The sequence below is a fragment of the Melanostigma gelatinosum genome, assembly GCF_949748355.1.
Source record: "Melanostigma gelatinosum genome assembly, chromosome: 8".
NCBI lineage: Eukaryota > Metazoa > Chordata > Actinopteri > Perciformes > Zoarcidae > Melanostigma > Melanostigma gelatinosum.
The window spans coordinates 26,849,700-26,870,964 of NC_136641.1; the positions used below are offsets into that span (position 1 = coordinate 26,849,700).

General features: G+C 48.2%; 1 protein-coding gene across 1 annotated transcript in view; it reads right to left on the reverse strand.

Moving 5' to 3' along the window:
• The window catches only part of LOC306780507 (PDZ domain-containing protein 4-like), a gene marked incomplete at both ends in the record, with an annotated part of 36,613 nt that overhangs the window by 8,781 nt on the left and 6,567 nt on the right, over positions 1-21,265 (reverse strand). Inside the window, 8 exons of the mRNA XM_079272908.1 lie at positions 130-605; positions 3,342-3,443; positions 8,190-8,252; positions 8,622-8,720; positions 11,206-11,290; positions 11,370-11,619; positions 12,411-12,513; positions 13,032-13,085. Of these exons, the coding sequence (XP_079129034.1) occupies positions 130-605; positions 3,342-3,443; positions 8,190-8,252; positions 8,622-8,720; positions 11,206-11,290; positions 11,370-11,619; positions 12,411-12,513; positions 13,032-13,085 (1,232 nt within the window). The remainder of the gene's footprint in view (positions 1-129; positions 606-3,341; positions 3,444-8,189; positions 8,253-8,621; positions 8,721-11,205; positions 11,291-11,369; positions 11,620-12,410; positions 12,514-13,031; positions 13,086-21,265) is intronic.

Here is a 21,265-nt window from a genome sequence, read left to right on the forward strand (position 1 = left end):
TTGTACTCGGTGCTGTTCTAATGGCTGAACTCCGTGAAAAGATGGATATCTCGCTGGTTTCATGATGAATAAATGGCAAACTGCTCTCCAAACACTGTCTTTAGTACCGACACTAGACCCCGGTCCTACCTGGGGCTGGGTCCTGGTCTGAACTTCCTGGTGCTGCCCGGTGTGTTGGTGGTGTTGGTGTTGGGGGCGCTGGTCTGATCGCCCAGCAGGTCGTGCTCTGACGACTCCTCGTAGCGGGTGCTGTCGTCGGTCCGGCCCACTCCGCTGTCCAGCTCCTGGCTGTTGGACAGCGGAGGAGCCAGGCCGAGCAGAGGAGGGAGGGGCACCGGTGGGGGTCTGTCCTCCTTCTCTCCTTCCTCCCCGTCATCATCCTCCTCCACATCCACATCACCCCCTGCGCCGTCTCTACCTCCTGCTTCCTCCGGGTAGGCCAGGCCTCCTCCTCCTCCTCCTCCTCCTCCTCCCCGACAGAGGCGATAGACGCCGGTGGGGTGAGCGGGAGTGAGGGAGCAGGAGGAGACTCGAGGGTTTGTGAGGAAGCCTCCTCCTGCCAGAGTCAGCTGCAAGTCCTCCTCTGGACCAGCAGGGTCGTCATTCTGGAAGGACGCACAGAAAATGTGAACATTTAAATAAAGTGACATTTTACAGCCCACTTTCCAACTGAGTTGTGTGTAAATGGATGATGTCAATGAGCGTTTGTATTTCCCTCATAGAGGCTGGTGGGAGGTTAGTTTGTTTGTTCATTGTCATCCAGCTGCAGTTTGTATGCCAGTCATGTGATTGCACTTTCAAATACCAAGCAGCACCAGTAGCACGACCGGAACCACAAGACCTACGCCTGAAGACTTCTCACCGCTTCATATCGGCTTCAAAGTTCAGTATATTTCCAGCGTATTTGCCAGGAAAGTTGTTTTGCATTGTACGTTTCCACAAACCACAGATGAGTTGAATGTCAACATTCGTGCATTGGACCAGAGAAAGCGGCCGTTATGAAAGTTATTTGGTATAATAAGCGATGGAAGCCGCTTTCAGCTCAAAGGTTGTGACGCGCTCTCAGAACTATGTCCTCTCACTCGGAGCCCGGCTTGCTCTTGGATTTGTGCTCAAACTGTTTGCCTGGTTGGGGAATTTGTTGCACAAAAGCAAATCTAAAGAACGGGAGAAATATCTGGAAGCTGGAACGCAGAGATCTGTGCAAGCAACAATAATTCTGAGTGCAAGCGTTCAGTTTAAGCACAAATCCTTTGAGGGAGAGCACCACAAACCGGGAACAAAGATATGAAAAATTCATATTTTTCATATTCGTGACAATCTGGAGTTAGACAGATGTGTGGACATACGTCACCATAGTTTACTAAGACACGCACCGATGAAGAGAAGACATCTAAAGCCCACGAGACTCACTCACTCACTCACTGTCCACTTTGATATTTGCTGAGTCGATAAAACATCCATCACATGACCTGCCTGGCTGAAGTGTCAGCTGTCTGAACACTGAACCGTTCATCTATCTGGTTGTCATGTGACTGCGTGTACACATTCATCAGTGAATGTGCACACGCGTGTGCTTTTTAACTGACGTGTATGAAAATGCCGTCTTGCTGTTCCTCCTCTGTCAGCAGATGTGGACACACACACACACACACACACGGGGACCTGCTGTCATACTGGAAACATTAATCATGGTGTGTGTGTGTGTGTGTGTGTGTGTGTGTGTGTGTGTGTGTGTGTGTGTGTGTGTGTGTGTGTGTGATAACACAGAGTTCACACACAACCAATTAACGTTGTGAAGAAAAAAGGCTGACTGAGTGTCTGTGATCTTTTTCAGACACATGTTCATAATTGTAAACTTTACGTTGCACCTCAGATCACAAAAGTGGCCAAAATGACAAACTGTTCAGAGGCGATGCATCTGCACCACTTCTACCTTTCTAACGTATCCTCACGACGGTTAGTATCACGTCCTCCTGACGGTTTACCCGCCAAAGCCTGCACAACGTCTTCATTTCTGCTGGCGACATCCGTCTTTCAAAATAAAGCTCCGTCTTCACAGGAAACTCGGTTGCATCGTGAAATACTTGGCTTTAGAAAGAGATTGTACTTTGGTTTAAAATGAGTCCAGAAGTTACGTGACTAATGAATCAACGTTGACTTCTCGTTTGACACGGAGAACGAACCGCGTTCTCCTGATCGCCGTTTGTTGCACCGGCGCTTGTTTTTTGTAGGAATCTCTCCGAATGCTGGATGAGACCAGTCTGACACTTCTGCATATTCTCCCCAGTTCACAATCAACATTATACCGGCTGGAGGGCCGATTAGCAATACATCTGATGGCATTAAAGGTCACCTGGTTCCAAAATCACTCGGTGTTAGAAGCAGCGAAACACACTTCCTGCCAAAGCAGCTGTTGAACCAAACTGAGTCGTTTCTCTCCCGTCGACCTGCAGCAGCGTGACGCGAGCAGGAAGTAGGAAGTAGACCAGTGAAGCCGGCTGCAGGCCAGCCGAGTGATGGAAGCGGAGAGACGCTGTTAATCCCGACCTTATGGATGTGGAGACTATTTCTGGAGCTAAAAATGAAGAAATCCATTCTCACAACAAAGGATCCGATGCTGAAGTGACCGTTTGATGAAGCTTGTCTCATTAAAGTGACTGTGAGGAACTTGTATCTGGCTCTGAACCAGTCTCAGTGTAGTCCTGGTCCTCTACATGACCTCCATCTGTAAACGAGACCGTCAGAGAGAAGATGGTCTGTTTCTATCGTTCTTCTTAAGACCCACAGCCGGCTTCCCTGCAGTCGGAGGAGGAGACGGCAGACTGCCGGCCTGCTGCAGGAACATGAGAGGCGTTCTAAAGGGACTCTGGGCTTTCAACTCCCTCCGATGCAAACGCATCCACGTCAGTATTCGACGCTCCGAGCAACTGACGTGGTACAAAGAGCAAAAAGTCCACTTCTTCAAACTTTCACCCAGGAGACAGCTGTTCATGTCTGCCTTCGATTAAGTAGTAAAGCCCGCCCTTTGCTCGATTTGATTGGCTGCCTGGGTCAACTGTGACATTGACGAATATATTTAAGCGCATCTATAAACTATTAGAAAACCGTAGAGCGAGAAGCAACAGCAGCAGGCGTGAACACATGAGTTTATTTTGAAATAACACTTCATGCATGTCAACGACCAGAAACGGGCACGTGTGTCCAAACGAGACGCTCGAGCGGAATAGTTGTGAAGCGAAGGGCCAGCTGTGAGGGAGAATGTGTTGTTGCTATGGTTACCTGCAGTCCGTCTACCCTGAGCGTTGATTCATTGTGTTAACGGTGTCGTGTGACCTCACCTCGAGATCGGGCCTGGCCAGCAGCAGCGAGAAGTTGATGCTGTCCTCTCGGGTCAAGATGGCCACCGCCTCCTCTCTGTTCTGGATATCCACTCCGTTGATCTAGAAGAGACCGAGACCGGTCAGGAGACCGGTCACTTTGTGTTCAGTGAAAGTCTGATCGTACATGCGTGAAATGTGAGAGGCTGTTTCTATCTCCTTCTGTTTCTCCCTGTTATTACCTTCCTGTCATTCACCGGCCTCGTAGTTCTAAAGCACACGTGGAACACGTCACAGGTAGATATGTTATTCCGGTAACGACCGGGACGTTTCCAGACGGACAAGCGTGGAAAAGTCAACGCAGATCAATTTATTCACTCGTTTTTCATCCTCGTCAACGAGCAGCAGAACAAAAACATCGATTTCACCGGAGAAAAGGTCAAACTCCTCATTAAACTCCCACGACGGCTCCTCTTACAGAGGACTTTGTACTGAAGAGTTCAATCTTATTCAAGCGCTGTCATCCATCAAACAATGAAGTTTAACAGTTAATTCATCTTCAGCTCTGATTCATGTGTTGGAATAGAACACTTAAGATCACCAGCACGTAGATCGGTTGAATGAATAAATGTGTGAACATAAATGTTTGTACAGACTCGTGTTCTCACATTGTTGTAAAATGCCAGTTCTACATGGCTCATTATAAAATGAATTATTAACGTTTGCTTTGGGAATTCCATTGTGTAACTCTGAGTGAAGTCTGAAGGTGAGTCAGTATCTCCACAAAGACGTGAAGACGTTGACTTATTTTACTCTAGCTGTGTTACGTTACCTGCGTACTTTAATAATGCCGTAAACAAAAAGGTTTATTTTGAAAAGACACGATGCATAACAAGCAGAAACCGACCCGTCTAAAACTGACAATATGTTCACTTCTCCTTGTTTTTGTTTCGGTGCTGCTTTCCTGATTTCTGTTTCTAGTTGTATTTGCTGTTTTCATTTCATCGTCCCAAGTCCTCTTTGGAAGCTGGGAGATGCGTCTCTGTGCAGCATTGTCCTCTCTCTGCTGTCCTGTGATTGGTTACCTGCATCAGGTCCAACGAGGCGATATTCCTGCGCAGTGTTGGCTGTTGGTGTGCGCTGGATCTCTGCTGCATGAGAGGAGCTCATTCTGATAACAAGCTGAACGATCTGCTCGTGGTTTCCTGTTTTCTGACCAGCTGAGCGGTGTTCTGGTCACACAGGGTGACCCCGCCGTCTCCCCCTCAGTCTATTTATAGGACGGCAGTAACCGGGCTGCTGCCGGCGCTCTCTGATTGGACCGGCTGTCCCCGGGGCCAGGTCATTGGGCCAGGTCATTGAGCCAGGTCATTGGGCCAGGTCATTGAGCCAGGTCATTGGGCCAGGTCATTGAGCCAGGTCATTGAGCCAGGTCATTGGGCCAGGTCATTGAGCCAGGTCATTGGGCCAGGTCATTGAGCCAGGTCATTGAGCCAGGTCATTGGGCCAGGTCATTGGGCCAGGTCATTGGTCCAGGTCATTGGGCCAGGTCATTGAGCCAGGTCATTGGGCCAGGTCATTGAGCCAGGTCATTGAGCCAGGTCATTGAGCCAGGTCATTGAGCCAGGTCATTGGGCCAGGTCATTGAGCCAGGTCATTGGGCCAGGTCATTGGTCCAGGTCATTGGGCCAGGTCATTGAGCCAGGTCATTGGGCCAGGTCATTGAGCCAGGTCATTGAGCCAGGTCATTGAGCCAGGTCATTGAGCCAGGTCATTGGGCCAGGTCATTGAGCCAGGTCATTGAGCCAGGTCATTGGGCCAGGTCATTGAGCCAGGTCATTGAGCCAGGTCATTGGGCCAGGTCATTGGGCCAGGTCATTGGGCCAGGTCATTGAGCCAGGTCATTGGGCCAGGTCATTGAGCCAGGTCATTGAGCCAGGTCATTGGGCCAGGTCATTGAGCCAGGTCATTGAGCCAGGTCATTGGGCCAGGTCATTGAGCCAGGTCATTGAGCCAGGTCATTGGGCCAGGTCATTGGGCCAGGTCATTGGGCCAGGTCATTGAGCCAGGTCATTGGGCCAGGTCATTGAGCCAGGTCATTGAGCCAGGTCATTGGGCCAGGTCATTGAGCCAGGTCATTGGGCCAGGTCATTGAGCCAGGTCATTGGGCCAGGTCATTGAGCCAGGTCATTGGGCCAGGTCATTGAGCCAGGTCATTGGGCCAGGTCATTGAGCCAGGTCATTGGGCCAGGTCATTGGGCCAGGTCATTGGGCCAGGTCATTGAGCCAGGTCATTGGGCCAGGTCATTGAGCCAGGTCATTGGGCCAGGTCATTGAGCCAGGTCATTGGGCCAGGTCATTGAGCCAGGTCATTGGGCCAGGTCATTGGGCCAGGTCATTGAGCCAGGTCATTGGGCCAGGTCATTGGGCCAGGTCATTGGGCCAGGTCATTGAGCCAGGTCATTGGGCCAGGTCATTGGGCCAGGTCATTGGTCCAGGTCATTGGGCCAGGTCATTGGGCCAGGTCATTGAGCCAGGTCATTGGGCCAGGTCATTGGTCCAGGTCATTGGGCCAGGTCATTGGTCCAGGTCATTGGTCCAGGTCATTGGGCCAGGTCATTGGGCCAGGTCATTGAGCTAGGTCATTGGGCCAGGTCATTGAGCCAGGTCATTGGGCCAGGTCATTGAGCCAGGTCATTGAGCCAGGTCATTGGGCCAGGTCATTGGGCCAGGTCATTGAGCCAGGTCATTGGGCCAGGTCATTGAGCCAGGTCATTGGGCCAGGTCATTGAGCCAGGTCATTGAGCCAGGTCATTGAGCCAGGTCATTGAGCCAGGTCATTGGGCCAGGTCATTGAGCCAGGTCATTGAGCCAGGTCATTGGGCCAGGTCATTGAGCCAGGTCATTGGGCCAGGTCATTGGGCCAGGTCATTGGTCCAGGTCATTGGGCCAGGTCATTGAGCCAGGTCATTGGGCCAGGTCATTGAGCCAGGTCATTGAGCCAGGTCATTGGGCCAGGTCATTGGGCCAGGTCATTGAGCCAGGTCATTGGGCCAGGTCATTGGGCCAGGTCATTGGGCCAGGTCATTGGGCCAGGTCATTGAGCCAGGTCATTGGGCCAGGTCATTGAGCCAGGTCATTGGGCCAGGTCATTGAGCCAGGTCATTGGGCCAGGTCATTGAGCCAGGTCATTGAGCCAGGTCATTGGGCCAGGTCATTGAGCCAGGTCATTGGGCCAGGTCATTGAGCCAGGTCATTGAGCCAGGTCATTGGGCCAGGTCATTGGGCCAGGTCATTGGTCCAGGTCATTGGGCCAGGTCATTGAGCCAGGTCATTGGGCCAGGTCATTGAGCCAGGTCATTGAGCCAGGTCATTGAGCCAGGTCATTGAGCCAGGTCATTGAGCCAGGTCATTGGGCCAGGTCATTGGGCCAGGTCATTGAGCCAGGTCATTGGGCCAGGTCATTGGGCCAGGTCATTGGGCCAGGTCATTGGGCCAGGTCATTGAGCCAGGTCATTGGGCCAGGTCATTGAGCCAGGTCATTGAGCCAGGTCATTGGGCCAGGTCATTGGGCCAGGTCATTGGGCCAGGTCATTGAGCCAGGTCATTGGGCCAGGTCATTGGGCCAGGTCATTGGGCCAGGTCATTGAGCCAGGTCATTGGGCCAGGTCATTGAGCCAGGTCATTGGGCCAGGTCATTGGGCCAGGTCATTGAGCCAGGTCATTGGGCCAGGTCATTGAGCCAGGTCATTGGGCCAGGTCATTGAGCCAGGTCATTGGGCCAGGTCATTGAGCCAGGTCATTGGGCCAGGTCATTGAGCCAGGTCATTGGGCCAGGTCATTGAGCCAGGTCATTGGGCCAGGTCATTGGGCCAGGTCATTGGGCCAGGTCATTGGGCCAGGTCATTGAGCCAGGTCATTGGGCCAGGTCATTGAGCCAGGTCATTGGGCCAGGTCATTGGGCCAGGTCATTGAGCCAGGTCATTGGGCCAGGTCATTGGGCCAGGTCATTGGGCCAGGTCATTGGGCCAGGTCATTGGGCCAGGTCATTGAGCCAGGTCATTGGGCCAGGTCATTGGGCCAGGTCATTGGTCCAGGTCATTGGGCCAGGTCATTGAGCCAGGTCATTGAGCAGAGGACACGTTCTGGCCTGAAGATCAACATTCAATATTTATGAACGGAGGTTTTTCATACTGTAATTGCATCACTCGTGGCTTGAATGAATTGCAGTCATTTATAAACAGTCAGCAGTTTGTCCTGAGGGTGAAGCTACAGGTGAAGTCATTCCTGTCACTTTAATGGCCACACTATAAAAAACAACTGTTTGTTTTTTAACGTGAACGTACAAGCTGCGTTCGGGGGATTTCTCTGTTGCGTCTCACGTCTTCCTCAGCAGAAAGATCATGTGACCTGAGCTCCATTAGTAAAGTCATGTGAGCAGAACTGAGCCAACGCCAGCCGCTGCAGCAGATCGTTGCTTTTGGTTAAGTTATTCCTCATTTTTCGTGCGTTTTCCTACGTTTGTCCAAAAGCAAGTTTCAATTTCTGCTGGCGACACACGCACTGTGTTCTCAAAATGAACTAAAATAAAGATGAGTTGTTTGCTGCTCTACTATTGTTCTGTTGTTTGATGTTGCTCCTTTGAAGACAACTACATTTGAAGCGCTTGGTTTGGTTAAATCGACGCTGTGGCATGAACGGTGGTCTTGTCCACCCTGAGCCTCCTCCCCACGTGACGTTTACCTGCAGACCTCCTTGTTCGAGATAACGTAGATGCAGATTGGTGAAGTGGTGTACATGGAGAGAGTTTCTGTCGGTGTATGTCATGAAAACAGGCTGAATGAGTCAACGGCCTCTTGTTCATCGTACCTGTAGGATGCGGTCGCCCTCTCTGATGCGGCCGTTCTTGGCTGCGATGCTGTTTGGATTGACCTGAAGATAAAGACACACAAAGCACTTCAGGAATAGATGAATGAATGAATGACCTCACGAGTTAGGAAACAGATCAATGATTGATGAAAGGATGAAGGCGGTTTAAACTGGCTGAATGAATGGAAAGAGAGAGAGATGGTCGGATGAATGATTCAAATGATAAGATGATGAAGGAAGTGATTAATGGATGGATGTAAATAATAAATGAGGCTGAATGAAGAGGATGAGTGATGAATCAATGAGTAAAACCTTCTGTGAGCTGTTTATCTGCGTCGTGCTGATCTTTTAAAACCATTTATTTCCATATAAATGTGTGAAAAGATAAATGAGAGAAACTCCGGGGAGGATGAAGAGCAGATGAGGGTTCACCTCTCCGACATAAATCCCGAGGTCCTCCTCGTCGTCGGTCCGGTAGCAGACGGTCAGACCCAGCTTCTCCTGCTGACTGGATTTGTACAGCTCCACCTCCTGCAGGAAGAGGAGGAGAAGGACTGAGATACAGAAAACTCAAGAAGTGACAGACCGAAGTTCCCGGTGACGTAGTGACCGCTCACGTGATGGTGAGTTGGTGAAAACAATGTGGATGTGTGGTTTGTCTTTGGAGGTTTCTCTCATAGACTGTATGTAAGAAGTGGACTTGGTCACCAAGACGTCGCCCATTGGTTTATGGACTCACGTTTTGAAGTCGCAAGTCGCCATCTTGTTTTTTTGTTGACAGGAGGGTGGAGCTTACAACCAAACGCTGAATAAGATGTTTTTAGGCCAAAATGTTACAATTAGCTTCCATGAAGTGAAAACAAACCGTGAAAGACCGGATAATGCCGCCGTAGCGACCTTTCAGTCGTCGTGACATCACTCACTGTCCACTACACTTCTGAAGCGTTGAGTTCGCATTTTTGCCGTCGCCATCTCATTTTCCCGTAACCAGTGAACAGGAAGTGACCATATTTGGACTGAGGAGTGATGTACAGACGGCGTATGCAGTAGAGAGAACGCAGCTTTAAGACATGAGGGCGTGGCTTCACCCTGTGGTTCAATCATCAGGTTAGTCACAAACTTAAGAACAAAGTCAGTCTTAAGAAATCAGAGACCATCGAAGACACCTTCCACCATCAGTGCTCAGCTGGGACAAGGACAGACATGTCCAACCATCACCGTAGCAACAAGCCTATCTGGATTCAGCTGCAGGGCGTCGACGGAGGAAAGTAGGTGATTAAGGAAGCAAATGAAGGATGTAATCCAAGGAGTGAAAGAGAGCAGGACATTAGGAGGTAATTCAGGGGCTATAAAGATGGTGATAGTGGTGAACGAATGAGAGAGACCAAAGGAAAGAATAAGCATGAATTCGGAAAGGTCAGTGGAGGAGGAGAACAGGACATCTCTTTGGTATACGGGCCAGAACGAACAAGGATGTTTCCACTTTGCTGACCTCTTTAATGACCAAACTGGCGTTGGGCTCAAACAGCACTGAACCAGTGGAGCAGAAACAGAGAAACGTGCCATTCAGCCGAACACGGCGGTCCATCAGGCCCGAGGGAACTGAACTACAGCCTCTTTCTGAAGGCTAAGACCAGTCCCACCATCACTCATCTCGATTTCATCCACCAAACACGACGGCGAGTAGAAGTCAATTTGTTCCAGTGACATCTGTGAAGGCTGTGGATTGTTTTTGCTGTACAAGCAGAAACATCTGTATTTCCGTTTTCCGTCCTCCAGGTTTCATTTCATCGATTCTCCGCTCAGTTATTTGTGTTTTTTCTTTTCCTCCTTTCTTTCTTTCCTCCCTTCATCTCTTTCGGCCAAAACTCTCTTTCCCTTTGTTCTCGTTTTCTTTTATACCTCTTGATTCATGTTCACACTTATTTATCTCCTCGTACTTTTCTTCCTCCTTTGCTTTCCTTCCTCCTCCAACATCTTACCTCTAACCTTCGTATTTTACTTTCTTCTTCACTCTCCTCCCCTCTTCCAACACTTCCTCCTCTCTTCCTTCTTTCCTGACTCTAAATCTTGTCTTGTAATAGCGATAATCTGACCTTAAGTAAGGCCCTGAACCATGAATGAAAAGCTTCATGCATCATGAAACATTTCTGAAACATTTCTGTGCAGTTGAAGAGGAAAACAAAATCTGATTTCCTTCCAGAAAAAACCTCAATAGAACTTTAAAAACACACTGAAATTAAATGAAATGGCTGTTTTCACTGTGATGTCACTTAGTGAGGTGTGGCCATGAATTCAACATCAGTAAAGAGTAACATCACCTCCAGGTCTGAGTCACCCAGAGCATGATTTTGAAAAATGCAAAAGAAAGTGGGCGAGGTGTTGACGGATGCTCTACGTACACTTCTGTACGAAGAAAGCGTTGACAAATATGGAAAACAGCGATACTGTTAATCAGACCATAAATGTGAATTACACCCGGTTTACTCTAAATGGACCATAGTTTACCTCATGAAGTTCATTGCAAACTGGGTTTCTTTTGCAACCAGAAGTGACACATAGAGGGCGGAGCTCGGTACCACGGAACACTGAATACGACACGTTTAGGTGACTTCCAAGACCGGACAACGCCGTCGTAGAGACCTGTCAATCAGCGTGTAGCCCCGCCCTAAAGCATCCCCTGCTTTATGGTCTGTGTGACTCTAAATGGACCATAATGTACTAAATGAACATCATGCTGTATTGAAGAAGACTTGAAACTAGAGATTGAACCATAAACTCATGTTTACAATGTTTACTGAGGGAATAAATCAAGAGAGAAGTAGAGTCATTTTCTATAGACTTCTATACAACCAGAGGAGTCGCCCCCTGGTGGACACTAGAGAGAATGCAGCTTTAACACATGAAGCTCTGACTTCACCTTTCAGACCTGGAGGTCGCCGCCTGATTTGAGTTGATTACAAAGAGCTGTGAGAAGGTGAATCACCAGCGCGTTATTGAGTCTATCAGTTCTCACCTCATACTCCAGGTCATCCTGTCGGTCCACCTCATGGTTGGAGACGTCAAAGTAGTCCTCAGGGTCGTTGTACTCAAACACACAGCTGGAGGGAGGAGTGACACATCAATCCCCATCACATCTAACCATTGATTTGTTATACGTGGAGACTTGTGGAGACTCACTACTCATTGATCCCATATGGTTCCACGAGGTGAGGGAGTGGGGGGGAGGGCGGGGGTGGTGGAGGGGAGGAAGAGCCGCGGTGGTGGTGGTGGTGTTGCTGGTGGTGATGTCTGCTCCTCCCCAGCGGCACGATGTTCTGGAAGCTGATGTCCGTCTGCGTGCCGTTGTCGACGCAGTCGGGGATCGCCACCATGGCAACGGAGTAGATGGAGCCGCTGCCGGCCCCGTTACCGCCGCACACCAACGTACCTGGGGGGGGGGGGGGGTTAACAAAACTCTCTGTTTTGTTAAATCACACTTAATTTGCAGTGATCCAATAGAATCTGAGGGATTAGATTTAACTTCTTCTTTAAATCTTAATCCTCTGAGTTGGTGAACACTAGAGGAGGAGCTGCTGCTGAGCTTCAGTCTTCACTTCAGGAGAACATTCCCCACTTTGAAATGTAGTTGATTCATTGTGAGGACATCGACAGCCAGATGAGATCAGTTGATTGTGTAAAATGTATTATATGACGTTATTTACTGCCATGCTGTTTGTACATATGTTTGTTTATTTATTTATTTGTTGTCTTGGCAGCTGTTTGCTTGACTTAGTGAAGGAGAAGAAACTAAAGAGGATACAGAGGACCTTTGACTGATGTATATGAAACAGATGAGCATAAAACGATAAAACGCTGCATTTACATCATAAAAGATGATGAAAGTCAGATGATAACACGAAGTTAAGAAGGTGAGAGGAAAACGAGGAGAGAAATGTCAGGAGATACGAGGGGAAAAGACGAGAGATGAGAAAACGAGGAAGAGGATCATCAGCTGACCAACGGACATGGGATGAAAATAGTGGATGTAATGAGGCAAGAACGTGGGAAAGACCAGGAAGAGGATAAAGCGAGAGGTTTGGGTTTGAAGTAATGAAGAGACGACATTAAAAGATGAGATAAAAAAGAGGATTCCCGTCTGACAGCAGCTCAACACTTCAAACAGCAGAAAACAAAGAACCACCGAAACACGAGCTCATGTTGTGAGCGGGACGCGTTTACCTTTCCTCCTGTGACTCTTACGGACCGACCCGGGTTGGTGCAAAGGCTCCTGGGAGTTTTGTGGCTTGTCCAGTGGGAGCTGAGATGGCCTCCGACCTCTGACCTGGAGAGAGGATCAGAGTCACAGTTGGTCTTGGGCCCTATTTTTAGGCCTCTGCTCGAAAATTGCATACCCATACTCAAGAGAGTCCAGAACTCCAACTACAAGGTCTATTTTAATCATTTTGATGGTGTAATACAGGTAACACTTGTGAGATGCGTTCAATTGTGTAAATATTGTGTGTATGTTGCTGGTTAATAACTGATACACTTATGGCTGAATGAACAGCAGACAGCAAGCAGCACAACACGCTTCGAATGTCGACGTGAATGTATGAAAGAGAAGCAAGATGTTGCTGGAAAAGACTTTGCACACTTCATCAAAGCGTCCTCACATGAATCAGCGCTTAAAGGCTGTAGAGGTGACAGTGTGGGAGGAAATGCTCTCCAGCTATCCTCAGCGTTATGGGAGAGGAACCTCATTAAAGATGACTGATAGGAGGCGGATGGAGGGATGTGGGACACGAGTCGGTGAGGAGGATCGATGGCAGCTGATGGATGCAACATCCGAGTGTGTTCTACCTTTACGTTTCCGTGTCTGTCCATCGGCCGCAGGGAGTCACTCCAGCCTTTCTGCTGATGAGAGAGAGGGAGACAGAGAGATGTTAGGGAGGAGAGGGAGGAGAGGGACATCAAGGAGAAAAGCATAAAATAATGGAATATTGGGGTTGGGGTTGGGGTTAGCGTTGGGTTTGGGGTTGGGGTTGGGGTTAGCGTTGGGGTTGGGGTTAGCGTTGGGTTTGGGGTTGGGGTTGGGGTTAGCGTTGGGGTTGGGTTTAACGTTGGGGTTGGGATTAGCGTTGGGGTTGGGGGTTGGGGTTAGCGTTGGGGTTGGGTTTAACGTTGGGGTTGGGGTTAGCGTTGGGGTTGGGGGTTGGGGTTAGCGTTGGGGTTGGGGTTAACGTTGGGGGTTGGGGTTAGCGTTGGGGTTGGGGTTAACGTTGGGGGTTGGGGTTAGCGTTGGGGGTTGGGGTTAGCGTTGGGGTTGGGGTTAACGTTGGGGTTGGGGTTAGTGTTGGGGGTTGGGTTTAACGTTGGGGTTGGGGTTAGCGTTGGGGTTGGGGGTTGGGGTTAGCGTTGGGGGTTGGGGTTAACGTTGGGGGTTGGGGTTAGCGTTGGGGGTTGGGGTTAGCGTTGGGGTTGGGGTTAACGTTGGGGTTGGGGTTAGCGTTGGGGTTGGGGGTTAGCGTTGGGGTTGGGGTTAGCGTTGGGGTTAGCGTTGGGGTTAGCATTGGGGTTGGGGGTTGGGGTTAGCGTTGGCGTTGGGGTTAGCATTGGGGTTGGGGGTTGGGGTTAGCGTTGGGGGTTGGGGTTAGCATTGGGGTTGGGGGTTGGGGTTAGCGGTGGGGGTTGGGGTTAGCGTTGGGGTTGGGGTTAGTGTTGGGGTTAGCGTTGGGGTTGGGGTTAGTGTTGGGGTTAGCGTTGGGGTTGGGGGTTGGGGTTAGCGTTGGGGTTGGGGTTTCGGGTTAGCGTTGGGGTTGGGGGTTGGGGTTAGCATTGGGGTTGGGGTTAGCATTGGGGTTAGCATTGGGGTTAGCGTTGGGGGTTGGGGTTAGCGTTGGGGTTGGGGTTTCGGGTTAGCGTTGGGGGTTGGGGTTAGGGGCTGATCGCTGTGTTGTTTCCTACAGACGTCCGTCACTCAATGGATCTCACTGACTCTGGTGATCCTTCAATGTTCCTTCAGCGCCATCATGAGGTCAGAACTTTGATTGTTTTATGACCAAATGTCGACCATCAGCTTCAGCTGTACTCTGTGTTTATTTTGTGCAAATGTAAATCTGCTGACCGAACGCAGAGGTTATTCAATGAAAATCTATATTTGTCTCATTACAGTTCATCCTCTTGGGAACATGAATGCATTGTGTTTCATGGCACTTGTAGAAGATGTTGTGTCATTTATCTTTGGACTAACGAGTTGCAACAAAAGATAAAATGAGGCCTGGCGTGTAAACAGACAGCAGAACCGATTTAAAATGAAAGTATTGACGACCGAATGAAAGGCGTGCCTTCGGCTTACTGTCCCGCTGGGTTTGTAAATCTGACTCACAAGCAGCAGCTGTAAACTCATCAGCAACATATGGAGCTGATGGTCATTACTTTCACTGTCCTGCATTGTTGTCGCCATGCACGTCAAAGTCTCCATCAATATCACCTCCTGGGGCTTCAACGCACTCCTCCTCCCTGCTCATTAACTATTTACTGGTTCCATCAACACACACTTCCTCCACATCTATCAACACACACACACACACAGAAATAGTTCCACATCAACACACTTTCCTGTGGCATTTATCTCTTTCACCCACGCACTCCCTACAGTGCATGATCACACACACACACACACACACACACACACACACTGTGGAGAAAGAGATGGGACGGAGGATCCATTTTTCATTCCCAGCATGCCGAGGGGAAAGCAGAGATACTATAATCATACCCGAGAGAGGGGGAGCTAAAGGAAGAGAGCGGTCAGAGAGAAAGAGATGAAGGTTGAATCCAGACAGATGAAATTGTACGAAACTGTGAATAAATGGAACAAAAGGGAGAAAATAAAGGGGGGAGGAGGGGAGGGAATGCAAAACACCAGAAAGGGAAGATGAAAGTGGGAGAGAGGAGGAGAGAGATTTCTACTTTCAGTCTCTCTCTCCAGTCACCCCTCACCTCCATCAATCCTCTGGACTTTAAGTCGAATGGAAGTCAAGAGGCGGATCGAGTCAGAGAGCAGCAGAGAAGATGACTACAAAGACCAGAACGCCTCTGTGGAGCAGTGACTTCTGTTCAGTGTGAGTCAGAGAGCAGCAGAGAAGATGACTACAAAGACCAGAACGCCTCTGTGGAGCAGTGACTTCTGTTCAGTGTGAGTCAGAGAGCAGCAGAGAAGATGACTACAAAGACCAGACCGCATCTGTGGAGCAGTGACTTCTGTTCCGTGTGAGTCAGAGAGCAGCAGAGAAGATGACTACAAAGACCAGAACGCCTCTGTGGAGCAGTGACTTCTGTTCAGTGTGAGTCAGAGAGCAGCAGAGAAGATGACTACAAAGACCAGAACGCCTCTGTGGAGCAGTGACTTCTGTTCCGTGTGAGTCAGAGAGCAGCAGAGAAGATGACTACAAAGACCAGAACGCCTCTGTGGAGCAGTGACTTCTGTTCCGTGTGAGTCAGAGAGCAGCAGAGAAGATGACTACAAAGACCAGACCGCATCTGTGGAGCAGTGACTTCTGTTCCGTGTGAGTCAGAGAGCAGCAGAGAAGATGACTACAAAGACCAGAACGCATCTGTGGAGCAGTGACTTCTGTTCCGTGTGAGTCAGAGAGCAGCAGAGAACATACGGAGACAGAGGATGCAGATGAAACAACACGCAGTTATTTCTGCCAACATGGTCCAATCAGTCACTACGCTGAAGTTATGATAACTATAATCAAATCCTCTGGATAATAACAGCATCTCAATAAACAGGCTTTCATTGTGAAGATGAAAGGTTTTCATTGACTACATGAAGCCTCCACAGGAGAACACTCACCTCACACACATTCACTCTGAGGAGAAACACAGCTGAACAAAGCTCCTCCTTATTAAAAACACTGATTTATGATTCATAATCTAAACACTTTTACATTTCACCTTCCACATATTTCACCGACGCTTCCGTCAAAGCAACAATAATCCACAACAAAGTGCATTGACAGGCACAAAGAAAAATGCCTTTTATTGACACTTCATTGACTTATTAAGTTTCAGTTTTATTCTGACTTTGGATGGAATTATGTTTGCGAGCATCTCTCGATGTAGTGTTCCTTTCAGCCTCATCTCTACTGTCACATATATATCGTGTTTATATATATATATATATATATCTCGATATATATATATATATATATATACGTGTGTATATATATATATATATACGTGTGTATATATATATATATACACACGTATATATATATATATATACACACGTATATATATATATATATACGTGTGTATATATATATATATATACACACGTATATATATATATATATACGTGTGTATATATATATATATATACGTGTGTATACATATATATATATATATATGTGTATACATATATATATATATATATATATATATATATATGTATGTATATATATATGTATATGTATATATATATATGTATATATATACGTATATATATATATGTATATATATATATATACGTGTATATATATATATACATATCTATATATAAACGTGTATATATATATATACATATCTATATATAAATATGTATATATATGTATATATATATGTATATATATGTTTATACTGACATGGATAGATAGATAGATGCAAATTATTCATACAATCTGTGCATCAAACATTGACATTATTCAGATTTCGCTCTGCAGCTCGTCATTCGGAAACATTTTCTGCCCTCACGGCCATCACATCAGTGATTACCTTTCATTTCTGCAAAAAGCCTACAAAGCATGTAAATATGAAAACATAAATCATTTAAATAGCGTGATATCAGCTTTCAGCTGCATGACATGTGTGACATTATTTTAGTCATGTGGCCATTATGTAAATCCACAGAGCATGAATGTCAATCACTGACGTATTGGTTGTTCTTTTCATAAAAATATTACTTTTATTAACTCCATACAGTCACACTGAGCAGTTCAGTGCCTTGCTCATGGGTAAAGATAAAGTAATAATGTCAGAATGTTCCCATCACGGTGATGGATCCCAGCAGCGTCCATGAACACGTCTGTGCTCCGTGAGCTGAGCCGGATGCGTCTCCGCGTACAGACGGCAGAGCGACACGCGACGCCTCTCCTGTTGCCTCTCGTGTTGCCCCTCCTGTTGCCTCTCGTGTTGCCTCTCGGTGTTCCCTCTCCTGTTGCCTCTCGTGTTGCCCCTCCTGTTGCCTCTCATTGTTGCCTCTCGTGTTGCCCCTCCTGTTGCCTCTCGTTGTTGCCTCTCGGTGTTCCCTCTCCTGTTGCCTCTCGTGTTGCCCCTCCTGTTGCCTCTCATTGTTGCCTCTCGTGTTGCCCCTCCTGTTGCCCCTCCTGTTGCCTCTCATTGTTGCCTCTCGTGTTGCCCCTCCTGTTGCCTCTCATTGTTGCCTCTCGTGTTGCCCCTCCTGTTGCCCCTCCTGTTGCCTCTCATTGTTGCCTCTCGTGTTGCCCCTCCTGTTGCCTCTCATTGTTGCCTCTCGTGTTGCCCCTCCTGTTGCCCCTCCTGTTGCCTCTCATTGTTGCCTCTCCTGTTGCCCCTCCTGTTGCCCCTCCTGTTGCCTCTCATTGTTGCCTCTCGTGTTGCCCCTCCTGTTGCCTCTCCTGTTGCCTCTCGTGTTGCCCCTCCTGTTGCCTCTCATTGTTGCCTCTCGTGTTGCCCCTCGTGTTGCCTCTCGGTGTTCCCTCTCGTTGTTGCCTCTCGTGTTGCCTCTCGTGTTGCCTCTCGGTGTTGCCTCTCGGTGTTCCCTCTCGTTGTTGCCTCTCGTTGTTGCCTCTCGTGTTGCCCCTCGTGTTGCCTCTCGGTGTTCCCTCTCGTTGTTGCCTCTCGTGTTGCCTCTCGTGTTGCCTCTCGGTGTTGCCTCTCGGTGTTCCCTCTCGTTGTTGCCTCTCGTGTTGCCTCTCGTGTTGCCTCTCGGTGTTGCCTCTCGGTGTTCCCTCTCGTTGTTGCCTCTCGTGTTGCCTCTCGTGTTGCCTCTCGGTGTTGCCTCTCGGTGTTCCCTCTCGTTGTTGCCTCTCGTTGTTGCCTCTCGTTGTTGCCTCTCGTTGTTGCCTCTCGTTGTTCCCTCTCGTTGTTGCCTCTCGTTGTTGCCTCTCGGTGTTCCCTCTCGTTGTTGCCTCTCGTGTTGCCTCTCGTGTTGCCTCTCGGTGTTGCCTCTCGGTGTTCCCTCTCGTTGTTGCCTCTCGTGTTGCCTCTCGTGTTGCCTCTCGGTGTTGCCTCTCGGTGTTCCCTCTCGTTGTTGCCTCTCGTGTTGCCTCTCGTGTTGCCTCTCGTGTTGCCTCTCGGTGTTGCCTCTCGGTGTTCCCTCTCGTTGTTGCCTCTCGTTGTTGCCTCTCGTTGTTGCCTCTCGTTGTTGCCTCTCGGTGTTGCCTCTCGGTGTTCCCTCTCGGTGTTCCCTCTCGTTGTTGCCTCTCGTTGTTGCCTCTCGTGTTGCCTCTCGTTGTTGCCTCTCATTGTTGCCTCTCGTGTTGCCTCTCGTGTTGCCTCTCGTGTTGCCTCTCGTGTTGCCTCTCGTTGTTGCCTCTCGTTGTTGCCTCAAGTTGTTGCCTCTCGTTGTTGCCTCTCGTTGTTGCCTCTCGTGTTGCCTCTCGTGTTGCCTCTCGTGTTGCCTCTCGTTGTTGCCTCTCGTTGTTGCCTCAAGTTGTTGCCTCTCGTTGTTGCCTCTCATTGTTGCCTCTCGTGTTGCCTCTCGTGTTGCCTCTCGTGTTGCCTCTCGTGTTGCCTCTCGTGTTGCCTGTGGAGTCGTGCATCTTAAACACACGGCGCTGATCCGTGCCGGCGTTCCTCCTCCTGATGATCTGAGCTCTTCTTACAGATGATGGAGCCTGACAGCGTCTCATTCTCATGCAAATGTTTATCGGGAGGTCGTGGACACAAGTCCTCATCCCTGTAGTATAAAGAACGTGACTGCATCATGTGATCCGTTAGTGGATGGAAAGACAAAGAAGATAAAGGTTGATTAAAACACATGAGACCATTTCTTTCTTAAAGCTGAATGCTGTTAACAACATGGCTCATGTTGAACACAACAGAACTAAAGTGTGAGCGTGAACACACTGACTGTATGGGGGTGAATGGGTGATGTTGGGGCTGGCGTTCCTGATTACAATTAAAGTAAAATCTTTCAACAAATAATTGATGGTCATCAGTGGATAAACGGTTGTGTGCTGCCAAACACACGTCAATGCAAATGTTCCTCAGTTCCGTTGTGCAGTGAAGGATTTCAGATAGAATTAAAGTGACTGTGAGGAACTTCTGTCGGCTGTGAACCAGTTGACTGATGTATGACCTCCATCAGTCAACGAGATGGTCTGTTTGTAGTTATTCTTAATGCTCGTCATCATTTCTGACAAACTGCTCAAAACCCCAAAGCCTTCAGCTCGCTTTGACACAGAACATCGGACAAACATGATGTTTCTGTTTGATGAATGACTTTTAATCGATCGAGTAAAGCTTCAGCATATCTTTCATCCTCAAAACTGGCTGAAATGTCCGTGACATATTTCCTTCCTACGTTGCACTATGACTTCAGTATGTCCTCTCGTAGAAGCAGCAGCAGTGCATCATGGGAGTTGTATGAACATGTTAGCACCTGGTGTTTCAGCTCAGAGCCGCAGCTGAATACAAACGATGCCATTCTGTCTCCAGAGTGTTTCTTCTCTCTGCTGCTGATGGCCTAATGAGCCGACAGCTCATTAAGACTAATGTCTTTTTGACAGCTCTGAGAGAGCAGGAGTCCTTAAAGACAAACATGCAAATGATGTGAGGGGATGGGTTCCTTCTTCTTCTCTTGTTGCTTCAAAGGCTTTTACTCCACGTGCCTCTGAGCTTTGGGAGACAGGTTAAAATAAACTGACAGGACTGAGCAACATTACCAGGCGGCAACCTCCGGTTCTGAAAAGTGAAGTCAAAGCTTCACGTGTTAAAGCTGCATTCTCTCTAGTGTCCACCAGGGGGCGACTCCTCTGGTTGTATAGAAGTCTATGAGAAAATGACTCTACTTCTCTCTTGATTTATTACCTCAGTAAACATTGTAAACATGAGTTTATGTCTCAATCTCTAGTTTCAAGTCTTCTTCAATACAGCATGATGTTCATTTAGTACATTATGGTCCATTTAGAGTCACACAGACCATAAAGCAGGGGATGCTTTAGGGCGGGACTACACGCTGATTGACAGGTCTCTACCAGAGACGTATACGGCGTCTCTACGTCACTCCTCAGTCTAGATATGATCACTTCCTGTTCAGCTTCAAAACATCAGCCCATAAACCGATGAGACGTCACTACGTCCACTTCTTATCTACAGTCTGTGATCATGTCTCTGTCTGTCTCTGTCTCAGTCTCTCTCTCTCTCTCTGTCTCTAAAGTCGTTTAGAAAAGCAGCGGGTGGGTTTTTTTCTCTCTCTTTGTGTGTGTGTGTGTGTGTGTGTGTGTGTGTGTGTGTGTGTGTGTGTGTGTGTGTGTGTGTGTGTGTGTGTGTGTGTGTGTGTGAGAGCTCATTACAGCAGATCTGCCAGCTCCAGTATGAGAAAGCATAAATACAGCTTCCCTAATGGTCCTGGTTACCGTGGCAACAGCATCCCATTGAGACAAATCTGACAGTGAAGAGAAGAGATGACTGAGAGGGAGGGGAGGGGCAAACAAGAGGTGAGAGAGAGAGAGAGAGAGAGAGAGAGAGAGAGAGAGAGAGAGAGAGAGAGAGAGAGAGAGAGAGAGAGAGAAACACAAATAACCACAAATAACCACAATCATGAAGCGTGCATAAAATAGGTTCAGTGTTGGTCTTGTAGAATCATATTTACTGTTGTGTATGAAAGTTGTTCGCCTGGTTGGACGACCGTCAACTCAAACTGTCTGAAGTCCGTGTCAGTAAAAGACGTTTCACTTTTACTGTGAAGAGCAGCCTGTGGAAACAGCTGAATATAATATTATATTATATTATATATATATATGTATACATCTCATTAAATGAATGAGATGGATACAGAGAGCACACTGTAGATGCATCCTGCTAAACATTGATGCAAATAACCA